The following is a 17,632-nucleotide window of genomic DNA, read 5'->3' on the forward strand; positions in this document are numbered from 1 at the left end:
GGATGTTTCTCTGTTTTTTCACTATTGCTTCCCCGGAATCTGATATGGTGCCTGGCACACGGTAGGGAACGAACGAACGAACGAATGAATGAGCAGGCACCAGAAAGGGTACTTATTCCCCCCAACCCCCGTCCCTGCTGGCTGCTGATCATTCTCCCCCCCCCCCCCCCCCCCCCCCCCCCAGTGGAGAGAGTGGAGCAGGGAAGACGGTGGCCGCCAAATACATCATGGGCTACATCTCCAAGGTCTCCGGCGGGGGCCAGAAGGTCCAGGTGAGGGGAGAATGGAAGGATGGGCAGGGTCTCCCCACGTGCACAGTAATGAAGCCCCAGGACCGCCTACCTCGTCCTGACCTCTTCCCACCTCCACCCGCCTCTGCCCGCAGCACGTGAAGGATATCATCCTGCAGTCAAACCCACTGCTAGAGGCCTTCGGCAATGCCAAGACTGTGCGCAACAACAATTCCAGCCGCTTTGTGAGTCCGCAGCCCTGCTTTGGAGCAAGGGCTCCCTCCACACACGCGCACACACACACGCACACGTGTATTCCCAGCAATAGAGGAAATACCTGCTCCTGGATGGGAGACTCACTTCCTGCTTATGGTCCATCTGAAAAAGATTCCCCCGTCAGCTGAACTGTAGTGGCCTTGACTTCCTTGACTTGTCTGAGTAACATTCTTCCATATTTCCTTGGCTGCAATCATGCTACGTCCGTTCCTATTTACATTTCAGTTCCCGATTTATTCTCTCATCCGTTGTTTCTTTTAACAAATCGTTCTTGGGCTTCTTCCTTCCGTCAGGTGTTACGCTGAGCCCAACAGAAGACAGAATAGGTCAATGGATCTGGAGTTATGGTCTGATTCTATCACTATTTAGATTTGTGGGTTGGACCAAAAAAAAAAAAAAAAAAAAACAAAACAGGGTAACTTCCTGAAGCTCCTGTTTTCTCATCCATAAAATGGAGATGGTGTTAATATCCATCTCACAGATCTCAATAATTCCTGCATATGAAAATTATTTAATAAATTCCATATACTGATACAATTTATTTTATTCCCCTAAATATTATTAATTATATTTTTTCTAACATTCTTTTTTAAGATTTTTTAATTTGGGGAGAGGGTGCCTGGGTGGCTCGGTTAAGCATCTGACTCTAGATTTCGGCCCAGGTCATGATCTCACAGTTCGTGAGTTCGAGCCCTGCAACAGACTCTGTGCTGACAGCTCAGAGCTCACTTGGGTTGTCTCTCTCTGTCCACCCCCCTCATCTCTCTCTCAAAATAAATATTTTTTTAAAAGTCGTATGCCTGGGGCACCTGGGTGGCTCAGTCAGTTGAGCATCCGACTTCAGCTCAGGTCATGATCTCGCAGTTCACGAGTTCAAGCCCTGAGTCAGGTTCTGTGCTAACAGCTCAGAGCCTGGAGCCTGCTCTGGATTCTGTGTCTCCCCCTCTCCCTGCCCCTCCCCTGCTTGTGCTCTCTCTCTCTCTCTCTCTCTCAAAAGTAAATAAACATGAAAACATTTTTTTTAAATAAAAATAAAATAAAATATAAATCTTATGGCTTAGGATTTTTTTAATGAAGATTTTTTTTTTTTAATTTTAAGTAATCTCTACGTCCAACATGGGGCTCGATCTCACAACCCCAAGATCAAGAGTTGCACACTCTACCAAATGAGCCAGCCAAGCGCCCCTATTTTCTAACATTTTTATCATGTAATTATATTTGAAGTATTTTCCTCAACGTTTAGTATTAAAAATCTCAAATACACAAAAAAATGGGGAGAATTGCATAGCGAACACCTGCTGCCCCCCTCCTAGGTTCTGTTGTTAACATTTTGCTATACTTGCTTTATCATGTGTCCATCCATTCATTTTTTTTTTTTTTTAAGTAAGCTCCACACTCCATGCGGGGCTTGAACTCATGACCTGAGATTAAGAGTCGCATGCTCCACCGACTGAGCCATACAGGCACCCCGATTTCTTTCATTTTTTTTCTTTGACTTCTTTCAAAGTAAAATTTGCATAGAGCAAAACACATTAAAGCGGATCATGCACAGAGTTTGGAAAAATGCATGCATCTGTACAACCACAGCCCCATCAACATACAGAACATCACCATCACTCCAGAAAGTTCCCTCCCTTTTTCGGTCAGTCTCTGTTCTCACCTCACCCCAGAAGCAACCACTCCTCTGGGACTTTTTTTTTTTTTTTTTTTTTAACAAGAGATTAGTTTCGACTGTTCTAGAACTTTATATAACTGGAAATCGCACCGTATGTGTTTTCAAATTACTGATACACACAAAAACATGGCTGAACCTCAAGAACACAATCATGTTTTATTTTGCATATAATATTATGTAACATATATGCTATAGATACATAAGAACACAATTATGTTTTATATTGCATATTATATTATGTATATGTTATATATGTTATATATTATGTGTTATAGATACATAATACATATATTACATATATAAGAATGCAATCATGTTTTATATTGCATATTATGTAATATATGTTATGTGTTATATATGTCATATATTACATATGCTATATATTATACATATGTGTAGATATATTACATCATATGTTACATATATTACAATATTACTTACTATACAACAGAACAGAATGGGTATATGTCACGTATTACAGGTGTCTGGGTAGCGCTATGATGTAACGTGTAGCATCATTGCATGGAAAGCGACAGAAAGGAGAAGTAAGGGGGCTTCTCTGCCCTCCAACCTTTGCCCAGAGTAGAACCCAGAGGTTGGCAGAGGCCAAAGAAGGGGCCGTGGAGCCCTTGCTCTGGGCTCAGGGACAACACGGGAGAGACACCCAGGATCACTGAAACTAGCAACATCCCCCAGGAACATGGAGGGCTCTGTGTTGCGATAGAAGACCTGGGAAACTGGTCAATAAAGTGAGGTACTTCTATGTGCCCGGCACAGGGCTGGATGCCCAGATGTGGACTTGAGTCAGCTGAGAAGGAGCAGCTTAAACAAAGGCTGATGCCAAGTCAGTAAGGGGGAGTGGAGAGCAGAGTTGAGGTCACATGGGCAAGAGGGTTCAAGAGGCCAGGCTCCTAAGGCCCATCCTCGACTCCTCCCCCACCGGCACCGCCGGGACCCTGGGGGTCTAACGTGTCTCTTTCGGCTTCAGGGCAAGTACTTTGAGATCCAGTTCAGCCGCGGCGGGGAGCCAGATGGGGGCAAGATCTCCAACTTCCTGCTAGAGAAATCCCGTGTGGTCATGCAGAACGAAAACGAGAGGAACTTCCACATCTACTACCAGGTGCTGGGAAAGGGGCCGTGAGATTGGGGCAGGGGGAGAGCCCAAGGGGAGACGGGGGGGGGGGATGTTGGTGCCCAGGAGCCCGTGACAGTGAGGACTGGGGGGTCACGGGGGGGGCTGTGCAGTCCCACATCAGATGCATGCGCATTGCTCACCCCCCAGCTGCTGGAAGGAGCCTCCCAGGAGCAGCGGCAGAACCTGGGGCTCATGACCCCCGAGTACTATTACTACCTCCAGTCGGACACCTACAAGGTGGATGGCACCGATGACCGGAGTGACTTCAGTGAGACTCTGGTGAGCAGTGACCACCACACTAGGAAACCGAGGCCCAGAGAGGGGCAGGGACTTGCCTCACGTCACACAGCAAGCGGGTGGAACAGGCAGGACAGGGATCCCGGTGTCCTGACTCCGTGCTGTGGCCCCAGAAGTCTAACCCAGGAGGGCAGGGCAGAGGTGGGGATCCGTGGCACAGGCCCTGTCCCTGTTGTGCCCGCAGAATGCCATGCAGGTCATTGGGATCCCACGCAACGTCCAGCAGCTGGTCCTACAGCTTGTGGCCGGGATCTTGCACTTGGGAAACATCAGCTTCTGTGAAGACGGGAATTACGCCCGGGTGGAGAGTGTGGACCGTGAGTGTGGGTTCCGGGGACGGTGGGGCGGAGGCGTGAACTGCTTCCTCCTAGTTCGACCCCAGGAGGGTCAGAGCCCACGGGGACAGTATCTGAGTCACTGGGCAAAATGGGGAGTGCCAGAAGCATCGCAGGAGGCCCAAGAGCTTAACTGGCTGCCCCCTCCGCCCGGCAGTGCTGGCCTTTCCCGCCTACCTGCTGGGCATCGACAGCGGGCGGCTGCAGGAGAAGCTGACCAGCCGCAAGATGGACAGCCGCTGGGGCGGGCGCAGCGAGTCCATCGATGTGACCCTCAACGTGGAGCAGGCGGCCTACACCCGCGACGCCCTGGCCAAGGGGCTCTACGCCCGGCTCTTCGACTTTCTCGTGGAGGTAAGAGGCGCCGGGGCCAGGCAGGGGGAGAGGCGATGCCCCAGAGCAACCTGGGCTTGGACCAACCAAGTGGGGAAGGCAGGTCTGACTGTCACCAGCCATCAGAGTCATCAAGCAGGGGCAGGAGCCAATCAGATGGATGACGTGGGCGGAGGCTCCTTCTGGCCGAGCCCAGGAGGGAGGGGGCTGCTGGAACCATCCAGGCCTGCACTGTGGGGGTGGAGACGGGCTGGGGCATCTGAGAGGCACGAGGGGGCTATCAGAAGGACAAGTGGTGGACTGGATGGGAGCAACAGGAACAGGACGTGTCAAGGCCAGGAACGGTGACAATACCGTAGTAGCCAACATTATATGACACGTGGTCTATGCCAGGTACGGTTCTCAGTGTTCCTACACACCAATTTAATTCCTGTACAAAGCCCTGCAGGGTAGTTGCCATTATTAACCCATTTTAACGATGAGAAAATAGAGGTGCAGAATGGTCAAGGGCCAAAGCCAGTTCGCAAGGTAGGAACCCGGATGTTCTGACACCTGGGTTTCTCATGGGGCGGGGGGGGGGGGGGGGGGGGGTTGCCGCACACAGAGCTGGAGAAGGCAGGAGAGGAACAGGCATGAGGGGACATAGCCTGTGAACGTGGCTAGGAGCGCAAGAGAGTGGCACGCTGGCACTCACCTGCTGTCCCCACCCACATTACAGGCCATCAACCGTGCTATGCAGAAGCCCCAGGAGGAATACAGTATTGGTGTGCTTGACATCTACGGCTTCGAGATCTTCCAGGTTCGGCCTCTGCTCCCCACCCCCCTATCCCCCCCGCGCCTTGGCTGGCCCAGTGGTCCCAGGAGCCTCCAGCATCAGGCCCCTGAAGGCAGCACCCTTTGCCTCCCTTGGCAGAAAAATGGCTTCGAGCAGTTCTGCATCAACTTTGTCAACGAGAAGCTGCAGCAAATCTTTATCGAACTCACCCTGAAAGCCGAGCAGGTGGCCAGGGGCCAGGGGACACTGGGGGTGGGGGCGGGGACAGCCAGGTGGCCAGGGGCCAGGGGACACTGGGGGTGGGGACGGGACCATGAAGGTTGCCGAGGAACCAGGGGACCCTCCCCCCTCCAGCCCCCATTCCCACCTCTCTCTCTGCTGAGCTGTCCAGGCCCCCCCATGAAATCTCCTTTGGAAGAGGTTTTCTGCCTCTTTAACGTTCACAAGGGCTGGGGAACAGCCTCCTCGTCCGTTCCTCCAACGATTATTTACTGAGACCCTGCTGTGTGCCAGACACTGTTTGCAGTGCGGGGAAGACTGCCGTGCAGGAGATGAACAAAAATCCCTGCTGTTTTCATCCTGCCCATCCTGCAGAAGCAGAGCCTGAGACAAGGATTCAGGGCAAATATCAGGCGAGGAGAGAGGAAGTGAAAGACTCACTTAAAAAAAAAGGGGGCGGGCAGAATAGGATATGACGATGAGTGGATTATGCTGCAGGCAATTGGGGCCAATTTCTGCTGAGCCCTGGGGGACACTGTAGCGCAGACCTCAGAGGTGGTCCACCCCAGGAGCCACGGAGCCAGGATATTTATGAAGCGGCTCCTGTCTGTCTGTGGCTAAGGGCTGCCAGGGGGAGAAGTTCCAGCCTGCCTCACACAGGGCCACAGACTTTGTTACTGGAGACGGCCCTACGTGGTGAGGTGGGGAGATATGGGAACACCCACCACACCTCCTTCACCCACCTTGTGAAGCATGCGTTCTAGAAACATACACACCCTCTGCCCAGACACCCATCCCCACCCCCGCCCCCTGTGCCTTCCCCAGGAGGAGTACGTACAGGAGGGCATCCGCTGGACCCCCATCCAGTATTTCAACAACAAAATCGTCTGCGACCTCATTGAAAACAAGCTGGTGAGGACTGGGTCAGCTTTGCGGGTCCGGGTCTTGCCGGGCCTGGAGCTGGGCCTGGGAGAGGGGAGGGGGGATTCGGGCCCCCTGCTCCCCGCTAGGGGACAGATGGAGCACAGTGAAATACCCATCAGCCACCTCATCCACTCACTCTGCCCACCTGCTTGCATTTCACTTGTTCACTCAACGAACCTTCCGCCCCAGGGGCCCTGGGGGGCTCAGTCGGTTAAGCATCTGACTCTTGATTTCAACTCAGGTCATGATGTCACAGTTCATGAGTTTGAGCCCCATGTGCTCTGTGCTGACGGCGTGGAGCCTGCTTGGGATTCTCTCCCTTCCCTTCTCTCTCTCTCTCTCTCTCTCTCTCTCTCTCTCTCTCAAAATAAATAAACTTTAAAAACAAAACACCTTCCCCATGGCAACCTGCTCAGAGACAGAGGAAGGGGTCAGGCTGACAGGTCCCCCACCAGGTCATCCCAGTCTGGGGGAAGGGGCGAGGATCCTCGGTGGGGTTCCTCACCCCGCCCTGCCCCCCCCCAGCTAGCTTCCACAGCCACTCCCCACCCCCCACTTTTGCTCTTGTATGTGGAAGCCCCGCCTCCTCCACTCCCTCCGCGATCAGGGGAGCCGGATGGGGGCAGGGCCCCGCCAGGCTGAGCCACCCGCCCGCCTCCCCGACTCGCAGAGTCCCCCGGGCATCATGAGCGTCCTGGACGACGTGTGCGCCACCATGCACGCCACGGGCGGCGGCGCCGACCAGACCCTGCTGCAGAAGCTGCAGGCGGCAGTGGGCACCCACGAGCACTTCAACAGCTGGAGCTCGGGCTTCGTCATCCACCACTACGCGGGCAAGGTGCGCGGTGCCCCGCCCCGGGCCGGCCGCAGCGTCCCAGCCCCCTGGTGAAAGGAGCCTGCAGGGAACCCCGGTCAGAGCTGCAGCACTCCAGCGACCCCCTTCTCCACCCCTCCCACGCACCCCCAGGAACTGGCCTGGGTCCCCCACCGTGTTCCTTCAGCCAGACCTGCAGAAACCCACTGGCCCCCGACCAAGGTCACAGCTCTCCTTACTCCCAGCGCAGCTCCCACTAACAGGGCGGAAACTCCCTCCCACTGACCCCACCTTGTGCACCAGACCCTCCCCCGCAATCTGAGCTGCAAACCCCACTAACCCCTGACCCAGGACACGGCCTTCCAACTCAAACTCTAAGGCCAGGCGGCAAGCCGCTACCCTCCAAAATGGGCTGGAGCCCCCTCCGGACCCCTACCCAAGACTCTAGAAATCCACTGGCCTCTGACCCTGGCCACGGTCTTCCACCCCGCAATTGACAGGACTACAGACTCTCCCACTGACCTTCGGTGGTCAGCAGACATCCCCAGGGACCCCCTGCCCAGGCTGGAGCCCCCTGCCCCTTATTGTGAACTATAGGTACCCCCCGATCCTGTCAGCCCAGAGCAGGCCCCCACAGGACCCCTGACCGCCTGGGCTGTAAGCAGCACCCCTCGGGTCTCAGCCCCGCATTCCCCCCAACCCTGTCTCCCTCCAGGTCTCCTACGATGTTAACGGCTTCTGCGAGAGGAACCGGGACGTCCTGTTCTCTGACCTCATAGAGCTGATGCAGACCAGTGAGCAGTGAGTGACCTCCGGGGACACATCCTCCTAGGGATTGTGGGGAGGCTGGGGACCACTCTGTCTTCCCCAGAGCTCCCATCACGCCGCAGACTTTGTGAGTGTGGCTGTCCACAGGGACGGTGTTTCTAGTGACTGGTTAGCCCCCCGAGGCCCACAGGAAGAAGTGAGGAAAGCCCTCAGAGCTCCTTATGGCCCATCCAGTGCTCCCCTGCGCCAACCCAATCCACGTGGGGTGTGGACGGTTTCCCCGGTTACACCGTGAGAACACAGCACGCCCTGCATTTTTCCGTGTTAACACATATGGACCCATGGCTCCCATCTCCCTGACCAAAGCTGCATGCCGGCGTCCATTTTTTGCCTTTTTAACCTCAGAAATTTGTCCAGGCTCTGCTGTGTGCCAGGCACGATTTGAACCTGTGGGGACGGAGGACCGGACAGGTCGGAGAACACGGCTGCTCTCACTGAGTGGAGAGCCACTCGAGGAGACAGGTGTTGAACTAGGAAAAAAAAAAAGGCAAACAGAATATAGTGTCGCATGAGAGTCGTAAGACAGTGGTCCGTAAAAGGCTGAAATTATGGCTCCTGAACACCCTTGGAGCTGCCGACAAATGTGGCACCTCAGACCCCACCCCACACCCGCTAAATCAGAATCTGTGTTTCAACGTGACGCCCCTGATGCCTCCTCGAGAGCCACGTGCACATTTGACCTTGAGATCCAATGATCTAGACCGGCACTGTCCCTTGTACCCCACATCCACGTAGAATCCGAGCTGCACGCATCATGACTTTCAAACAGCTGTGTCCAGGTACAACTTGCCTGCCATTAAATGCGCTCGCCTCGAGAAGGGATTTTTAGCCAGCGCGTAGGATTGTACAACCATGACCCCTACCCGTCTGGGAACATCTGCATCACACCAGAAAGATCCCTCGTGCCATACTGCACCCAAACCTTATTCCCAGTATGTGTGCAATTTTAAATTCCCTAGGGCACACTGAAAAAGTAGAAAGGTGGGGGCGCCTGGGTGGCTCAGTCGGTGAAGCGTCTGACTCTTGATTTCGGCTCAGGTCATGATCTCGAGGTTGGTGAGTTCGAGCCCCATGTCGGGCTCTGTGCTGACGGCTCAGAGCCTGGAGCCTGCTTGGGATTCTGTCTCTACTCCTCCCTGGCTCTCTCTCTCTCTCTCTCTCTCAAAATAAATAAACTTAAAATAAATTAATTAAAGTAAAAATCAAATAAATACGGAAAGTAAAAAAGGTGAACAGGTGACATTAAAAAATATTTTCTTAAGCCCCACATACCCCAAATATCATTTCAACATATAATCCATATAAAAATTATCCATGAATGAGTATGAATTAATTATGAATGGATGAACTACATCCTCTTTCCCCATATTGTGGTACTCTGTGAAATCTTTTATGGATTTAACACTCACAGCGCATCATGATTTGGACAGGCCGGGTCTCAAGGGCCTCGAGAACCACAGGTGACCAGGAGCCGCCATATTGGAAAGGACAGAGCGGTCGTTCTCAAAGTAGGGTTCCTGGGCCAGCAGCAGCAGTATCAGCTGGGAACTCACTAGAAATTATTGGGCCCCAGCCCAGATGTGTGAATGAGAAACTCAAGAGGGATGAGGTGGGGCCCAGCCATCCGTGTTTTAACAAGCTCTCCTGGTCATTCCAGTATCCACTGGAGCAAGCATTGAAAAGGAAAACTAAGGTGATAAAGGGCTGGAGATTGTGGTAGGCATCACTCTTTTTTTTCTTTTTTTACCTTCTTTTATTTTCTTTTTTTAAAGTTTATTTATTTATCTTGAGAGAGAGAGTGAGCAGTGGAGGGACAGAGAGAGAGGGAGAGAGAGAATCCCAAGCAGGCTCTGCACTGTCAGCGCTGAGCCCCATGCGGGGCTCGAACGCACGAACCTTGAGATCATGACCTGAGCTGAAGTCAAGAGTCAGACGCTCAACCGGCGCCCCTTACTTTCTTTTACTTTCTAATCGTGATAAAATACACACAATATAAAATTTACCTTTTCACCGTTCGGAACTGAACAGTTCGGTGGCCTTAAGGCACATTCACAACGTCGGGCAACCATCCCTACTCTCTAATTCCAGAGCGTTTTCATCTTCCCAAATATGTACCGATCGAGCAGTCCACTCATCCTGGGCTGTGATGGTCAGGGAAGGTCCCCCGGAGATGAGGGAGAGAATTGTGAATGTGCCAGGGTGTCTAACCAATCCCCTGCTGAGGGGCGATGTGACTGTGCCCATCATGGCGACCACAGGCAGGGTCACAGCAGCAGGCTCCCTTGTCTGTGGCTCTTTGCACACGCACGTGAGCCTGTGCATGTAGGATCGTTCCTGAAAGGGGACCTGCCCCTGTTGCCTGAGATGCCGCATCCCTTGATAGGTGTTCGTACTTAATTTAACTTTGTTCTATTTTACTTGCTACCCGAGCCAAGCGTGGTCACCGAGGCAGAAGGAACAGGTGCAAACAAATCAAACCGAAAGGACAAAAGCAACTCCCTGGTTCTCAGCATTACACCCCCCACACTCAGGGAGAACTACGCTTTGCAGCGCGTCCTCTAGGTCACGGGCGTCTAGGTAGCCTCCCCTCTGGGAGAGGGCACCTCTAATTCTCCTGTGCCCCCTGCCCAGGGCCTTCCTCCGAATGCTGTTTCCTGAGAAGCTGGATGTAGACAAGAAGGGCCGCCCCAGCACCGCCGGCTCCAAGATCAAGGTGGGTCCCGGGCAGGAGAGGAGGAGCTGGGCCCGGGGAGGGCTGGGGACAGTTCTCCACTCATCCCAGCCTCTGTCTCTCCTGCGTCCTGGGGCCTCTGCCCCTCTCTCTGGCACCCTCTGTCCAGCAGGGTTTTCTTCCAACTCTGGGCGGGGGGGTTCTACCAGCTTCCTTGATGTCCCCCTAACTCCCTAAATCCAAACTGAACCGTCCATCATCTTAAAAATTTTTTGGCCTTTTGGCTGTATGCCACTTGGATTGTGGGGGGAAACATGTGAAAGGGACCATCGTAACCATTGCTAAGTGCGTAGCTCAGGGACATCGAGCACACTCACACTGGGCCACCATCCCCTACCATCCGCGCCCAGGACTTTTTCATGTTCCTAAACTGAGACTCTGTCCCCATGGAGCACTGACTCCCCGCCCCCTGACTCCCACATCTTTTCTGTCCTGTGGACGGGACTCCTCCAGGGACCTCCCGTGAGTGGAATCAGGCAGGACGTGTCCTTCTGTGTCTGGCTTACCTCACTCAGCGTAACGTCCTCCAGGTTCGTCCATGTTGTAGCTGGGGTCAGGACAGCCTTCCTTTTTAAGGCTGAAGAATCTTCCGGTGTACGAACGGGCCACATTCTTCCTATCCACTCCTCCGTGGATGGACACTCAGTTGCTTTCACCTTTTACCTAGTGAATAGTGCTACGATCAACTGGGTGTCCCATCCTGAAAACATTTTAATGACCATGCCTTAAGCACTTAGTACTGGCAGCAAATGCGGGGACGCTTTCCGTGCATGGGACTAATCCCACCCCCATGGGACGGGGGGACCAAGGCTCAGAGAAGCACAGTCACTGGCCCCGATCACACAGCAGAGGACTCTCATGCCGCTCCCTCCAATCCCCCCACCTGGGACGATTTCCTTTCTAGTCTCCTCCAAGGGACTAAAATGCACAGGGCTGGCCTCTCAGGCACACACACGTGATTCCCTACTCCCGGAGGACCGGCTCCCCGAAGGACAGGCAGAAATGTCCTGTGCACATGTTCTGAGTGCTCAGCTAGCCACCCGCAAATGTTTGCTGAGCACTTGTGATGTGCCAGATTGAGCGTTGAGTGCTGTGAACACAAGAGCTCCTCGTCTGAGGTTGTCAACCCTGGTGCTAATGGAGGTATATGCACAGACCAGGGACACCCGACCCCGTGGTGCACTGGGAGCCAGCCCTCACTTAGTGCGTCTCTGCCTCTTGGGTCTGTATCCAGGGTGGGAGGAGAGAGGGTCCGAGGGTCCCATCGCTCCACCGCCCCCGCCTTCTCCTCCGCCTCAGAAACAAGCCAATGACCTGGTGGCCACGCTAAAAAGATGTACACCCCACTACATCCGCTGCATCAAACCCAACGAGACCAAGAAGCCCCGCGACTGGGAGGAGAGCAGGTGACTACCAGCTGGACCCATCCACACTTCCTGTGCCCCCAGACGGACCCCTCCCTCCAGAACCCGCCCAGGGTCATGGGACTCATCCCAAGACTAACCAGGGCTGACCCCTAGGACCAGTGCAAACCTCCTCAGGGCCCCGGGTTTATACCTACTACTGACCACGACCATCCAGACTGCAGGGATGACCCCAGACTGAGTGCAGGATGACCCAGGAACTAGCACAGTCCCCTCAGTCCCCAAACCCTAGGACGCACCCCTAGGATGAACTCTGGAACTGACCACAGAACTGTCACAGACCCCTCCATCCCCAGAAGCTAGGTCCCCACCCCCACAGGACTGACTCCCAGGCTGACCCCTGGCACCGGCACTGAAGTCACCCCCCCACACTGCCCCCGGCGCGAATCCAGACCCACTGGGCCCCACGTCTGCTCCTTCCAGCCCCGCCCAGCAGCACCCACCCACTCCCAGGACCAGGAGTACCCCGCAGGGGACTCAAAGTGCCTTCCCCTTTAGGGTCAAGCACCAGGTGGAGTACCTGGGCCTGAAGGAGAACATCAGAGTACGCCGGGCTGGCTTTGCCTACCGTCGCCAATTCTCCAAGTTCCTGCAGAGGTGAGGTGCCCCGCCCACCCCTGGCCCTAACTGCCACCCCGCAGAATATCCACCAGCGGGGACGTGGACTCCAAACCCTCCCACGTCCTCTGCCTCCAGGTACGCCATCCTGACCCCGGAGACGTGGCCACAGTGGCGTGGGGATGAACGTCAGGGGGTCCAGCACCTGCTTCGGGCAGTCAACATGGATCCAGACCAGTACCAGATGGGGAGCACCAAGGTCTTTGTCAAGAACCCTGAGTCGGTGAGTGTGAGAGGCAGACAGACTTCTCCGTCTGGAAAGCGGGGGGAGGAGAAGGCCCCCGTGCAGGACTGGGGTGAGGATTAGACAAAACGGGAAGTCTCCTGCCCAGTGTGTGGCACATAGCAGGTGCTCAGAAAAACCGGAATTAGCTGGACGGTCCCCTGGTGGCCAGGAGGCAGGTAGGGACACGAGTGGCCACCTGTGGTGACAAGCCCCTTGTGAGGGAGAAGAACTTTCTATCCTTCTCTTTCTGCTTTCTTCCTTTTTAACTAACTTCTATTTCTTTAACATTTATTTACTTACTTTTGAGAGAGAGAAAGCAAGGGGGGAGGGGCAGAGGGAGAGGGAGAATCCCAAGCAGGCTCCACACAGTCAGCCCAGAGCCCGATGCGGGGCTCGAACCCACGAACCGTGAGATCATGACCTGAGCCGAAACCAAGAGTCGGACGCTTAACCGGCTGAGCCACCCAGGCGCCCCTTAACTAATTTCTTTCTGTACCTTCTCCTAGCCTGCTTTCTCTGTCCTCTTCCTTCATTGCTTCATGGACACATGGAGTCCCTGGGCTGGAGACTCGTGTCAAAGTGGTGGTTGGCTTATCCCAAGACCTGCCCCAGGCCCCGATCTGTCAAAGAAAACCCTCGTTCTGTATCCTCCAGTGCAGAAATAACCCCTCCAGCACCTTATCGGCCGCTCTCAGCCTTTTCTCAAAAGGTCGGGAACACCACCTAGCGTACGGGGCCTCTGCCTTCAGGGGAGTAACAAAGTGACGACGACAAATCTGTCTTGGGGACCTACCGTATAGCATTGCGACTCTAGTTAATACGGCTGTATTAGATACTGGCAGGTAGATCTTCAGGGTTCTCACCACAAAAGAAATGGTAACTATGTTGTGCGTGGAGGTGCTAGCTGATCTATAGCGGCCACCATTCTGCAATATGTACATGTATCCAGTCAACTCCTGTACGCCTTAAATTTACACAATGTCACGCGTCAGTTATACCTCAGCAAAGCTGGACAGGGGTAGTTTTTTTAAAAAAGCAACAACGACAGGGCGCCCAGGTGGCTCAGTTAGGCATCTTGACTTCGGCTCAGGGCATGATCTCGCGGTTCGTGAGTTCGAGCCCCGCGTTGGGTGTAGAGATTACTTAAAGATATAAGTGTAAAGGGGCAGCTGGGTGGCTCAGCTGGTTAAGCATCAGAGTCTCGATTTTGGTGCAGGTCACGACCTCACTGTTCGTGCGATGGAGTTCCGCGTTGGGCTCTGCACTGACAGTGCAGAGCCTGCTGGGGATTCTCTCTCTGTGTCTCACCCCCTTCCATGTGTGTTCTCTCTCAAAACAAATAAATAAAACAAAAAAAAAAAAATGAAGTAAAATAAAATCTTAAAAAAATTAAAAATACATAAATAAATAAATAAATAAATAGATAGATAGATACATACATACATACATACATACATAAAAACCTGGGTGGCCCAGTAGGTCGAGCATCCGACTTCAGCTCAGGTCATCATCTCGCAGTCCGTGAACTTGAGCCCCGCATCGGGCTCTGTGCTGACAGTTCAGAGCCTGGAGCCTGCTTCGGATTCTGTGTCTCCCTCTCTCTCGGGCCCTCCCCTGTCTGCACTTTGTCTCTGTTTCTCTCTCAAAAATAAACAAACATTAAAAAAAAATTTTTTTAATAAATAAGGCAGTGCAAAGAATCCCCTAGGGCCTGCCTGGCCACCTGCTGCTATGTGAGGATTGGATGGCAAATCGGGAGTCAGCCTTCTGGATGTGTTGTGCTGGCTCACTACACTCCCACACAGATCTTATGTTCCCCTGCCTGGATCAAGCTGGATTATTGGCACGCGGCACTTGATCTCAGGGTCGTGTGTTCAAGCCCCACATTGGGCATAAAACTTACTTTAAAAAAAAGAAAGAAAACAAAAGAAAACAAAAGGAAAAGGAAAAGCAAAGGAAAGGAAAGGAAAGGAAAAGAAAAGAAAAGGAAAAGAAAAGAAAAGAAAAGAAAAGAAAAGAAAAGAAAAGAAAAGAAAAAAGAAAAAAAAGAAGAAAATAGTCTGTTTCGGGAGGTCGGGTTCTCTGTCCCCCAAACTTGTCTGTACCGATCTCTAGAGCTTTCCCTATGGATGTGCTCTGCTCCAAGAAATGAGAACAGTCTGGAATTGCATCCAGAGTAGATCTTTTTACTGACAGAAACTAGCATCACAAACCAAAATTGCCCATGACTGGAACTGATCGGGAACAATTCAAATTGTAGCAGTTGAGAAAGAAAGGGAGGGAGGGTCAGAAAAAGAGGATGGGAGAGACAGAGAAAGAGAATCCATCCTGCTGGTTACAGGCAGTTTTCAAAATTTGACTCCGAAAGAAACGTAAAAATTGACACTGGGGAAAACAACAACAACAACAACAAAAAAAGAGTCAACAAGGCTAGCACTGGCTAAGGCTATCTAAGGTAAAATCAAATTCTGACAAAAATTATTTCCATGGCCGGAAACAATGAAATTCACACAGGGAAAAGTTTGGTGGGAAAATGTTGTAAGGAAAAACAAGACTGAAAATTTGCACAGGAAAAAACTGGATACAGTTTTAAAAAAAAAATTTTTTTTTTAATGTTTATTTATTTTTGAGACAGAGAGAGACAAAGCATGAACGGGGGAGGGTCAGGGAGAGGGAGACACAGAATCTGAAACAGGCTCCAGGCTCTGAGCTGTCAGCACAGAGGCCAAGGCGGAGCTCGAACTCACGGACCACGAGATCATGACCTGAGTCGAAGTCGGCCGCTTAACCGACTGAGCCACCCAGGCGCCCCTGGATAGTTTTGTAACTGTTTATAACTATGCTGTATCACAATTGATCAAAGAATTAAGTTACCGTAACGGAGGTGGGGACTCTGTCAGCCAGCCCACATTGGGATGATTCTGATTTGAATTTGGCTCCTTGTACACATGGACTCAAACTATCCTTGGCTGTTTCACACACCTGCTGGCCTTCCCTGCCCGTCACGCTGCGTGTGTTCCTTTCCTGTGGCTGCTGTAGTGAAGTACCACCGACTGGATGGCTTAACCCAACAGAAATTAATTTCCTCACGTTTCTGGAAGCTGGAAATCCAAAATCAATGTGCCTGCGAGGCCACGGTCCCTCTCAAGTCTGCAGGGAAGAGCCTTCTTTGACTCTCCCTAACTTCTGGTGGGTGCCGGCCAACCTTGCCATTCTTGATCACTCCAATCTCCACCTCTGTCATCACACGACCTTCTCCTCTGTGTCTGGGTCCAAATTTCCCTCTTCTTATAAAGAAACCAAATCATACTGGATTGAGGGAGGGCCCACCCACCCCCACCCCCACCCCCACCCTCACCCCACTGTAGCATGACTTCATTTTAACTTGATTACGTCTGCAAAGACCCTCTTTCCAGGTAAGGTCACATTCACAGGTTCTGGGTGGACATGAATTTCGGGGAAACACTATTCAACCCAGCACACCAGGATAAGCTCAGATTCCTGTCTCACCCACCTTAAGCACACCCTGATCTGCCCTCTGCATATGAAGGAGACGAATTTCAAACTCTGTGGACAGGAAGATTCCTCTCCCAACAATGAACACAAATCCCCTTCCCTGAGCAGAAATAACGAGGTTGGAGGACACTTGTCTCATCTGCCCTAAACAGCTAAGGGAAGGAGGACTCCTGGCTGACTGCCCCACCCCCGCTTCTGTAAGGCTGGTCTCCCTTTCTTCCTACCTGTCATCCCCTCAGCGAACTGCAAAATGCACCTACTGCCCCCCAGGCAGTAGTTGGACACGCTTTGTACACAGACCCACTGACCCACAGGATATCAGCCTGAGAAACAAAACAATTGGGGCGCCTGGGTGGCTCAGTCTGTTAAGCGTCCAACTTCAGCTCAGGTCATGATCTCACGGTCCGTGAGTTCAAACCCCGCGTCGGGCTCTGTGCTGACAGCTCAGAGCCTGGAGCCTGTTTCAGATTCTGTGTCTCCCTCTCTCTCTGCCCCTCCGCTGTTCATGCTCTGTCTCTCTCTGTCTCAAAAATAAATAAATGTTAAAAAAAAAAAACAATACAGAAACGCCACTCGATTCCCTGCAGGATGTAAGACTGCAATCGTGGTGGGGTTTTTTTTTTCTTCCTGGTGAAGACTCCCCACCTTTCATGAACATTTATAAACACCTACAGCTTTAAAAGTTCTCCAAGGTATGTTTTTTAAAGTGCATTTGAGCCAAGTATCTGCAGGATTATTTTAGTCCCTGCAGGGACCCCTGGGGTTTCACCAACCGTCAACCATCTTGGTCAGCAAAGCAGGCAGCCAGGCTTTAAGCAGTGATGTTGTATCAGTGTATTTGACAAATCCCTCTGGGTGACGTGCTAATTATTTTTCTAAAGAATGCCTAATTTTATTTTCAATAGTTTCCATTTCAGTATTTCCCTGACTGACAATGCTGTCCCTTTTATTGCTAGATTTCCGTTTGAATGACAATGTTCCCGAGCCATCTGTCCTACTGCAATACGTTGTCCTGTTCTCTGACCAGCACCCCCATTGTTCTTGTTACTGTAGATTTATAACTTCATATCCAGTGAGTTCCTCTCCTTGATAAGTTCGCTGCTATTATTCTAAGTGAATAGACATCCTTCACGGCATTTCAACTCTGACTTGCACTAAGATAGTTTATACCCTAAATCCCCTCTGGACAGAGACTCTTAAAAGTCAGAAGTCTGCTTTCTGCAAAAAGCTTCTTTTCCAGGGCTGGCATTTATGGCTGTGCAGGTTGTACACTGAA

General features: G+C 52.2%; 1 protein-coding gene across 1 annotated transcript in view; it reads left to right on the forward strand.

Annotated features, from left to right (window-relative positions):
- Positions 1-17,632, forward strand: part of MYO1F (myosin IF) — a 28,386-nt gene that overhangs the window by 5,501 nt on the left and 5,253 nt on the right. Inside the window, exons 2-16 of the mRNA XM_049639396.1 lie at positions 97-272; positions 386-475; positions 3,170-3,301; positions 3,464-3,595; positions 3,798-3,930; positions 4,106-4,302; positions 5,000-5,080; positions 5,195-5,281; positions 6,101-6,187; positions 6,870-7,037; positions 7,729-7,814; positions 10,473-10,554; positions 11,872-11,978; positions 12,495-12,593; positions 12,693-12,837. Of these exons, the coding sequence (XP_049495353.1) occupies positions 97-272; positions 386-475; positions 3,170-3,301; positions 3,464-3,595; positions 3,798-3,930; positions 4,106-4,302; positions 5,000-5,080; positions 5,195-5,281; positions 6,101-6,187; positions 6,870-7,037; positions 7,729-7,814; positions 10,473-10,554; positions 11,872-11,978; positions 12,495-12,593; positions 12,693-12,837 (1,802 nt within the window). The remainder of the gene's footprint in view (positions 1-96; positions 273-385; positions 476-3,169; positions 3,302-3,463; positions 3,596-3,797; positions 3,931-4,105; positions 4,303-4,999; positions 5,081-5,194; positions 5,282-6,100; positions 6,188-6,869; positions 7,038-7,728; positions 7,815-10,472; positions 10,555-11,871; positions 11,979-12,494; positions 12,594-12,692; positions 12,838-17,632) is intronic.

The sequence above is a fragment of the Panthera uncia genome, chromosome A2 (assembly GCF_023721935.1).
Source record: "Panthera uncia isolate 11264 chromosome A2, Puncia_PCG_1.0, whole genome shotgun sequence".
NCBI lineage: Eukaryota > Metazoa > Chordata > Mammalia > Carnivora > Felidae > Panthera > Panthera uncia.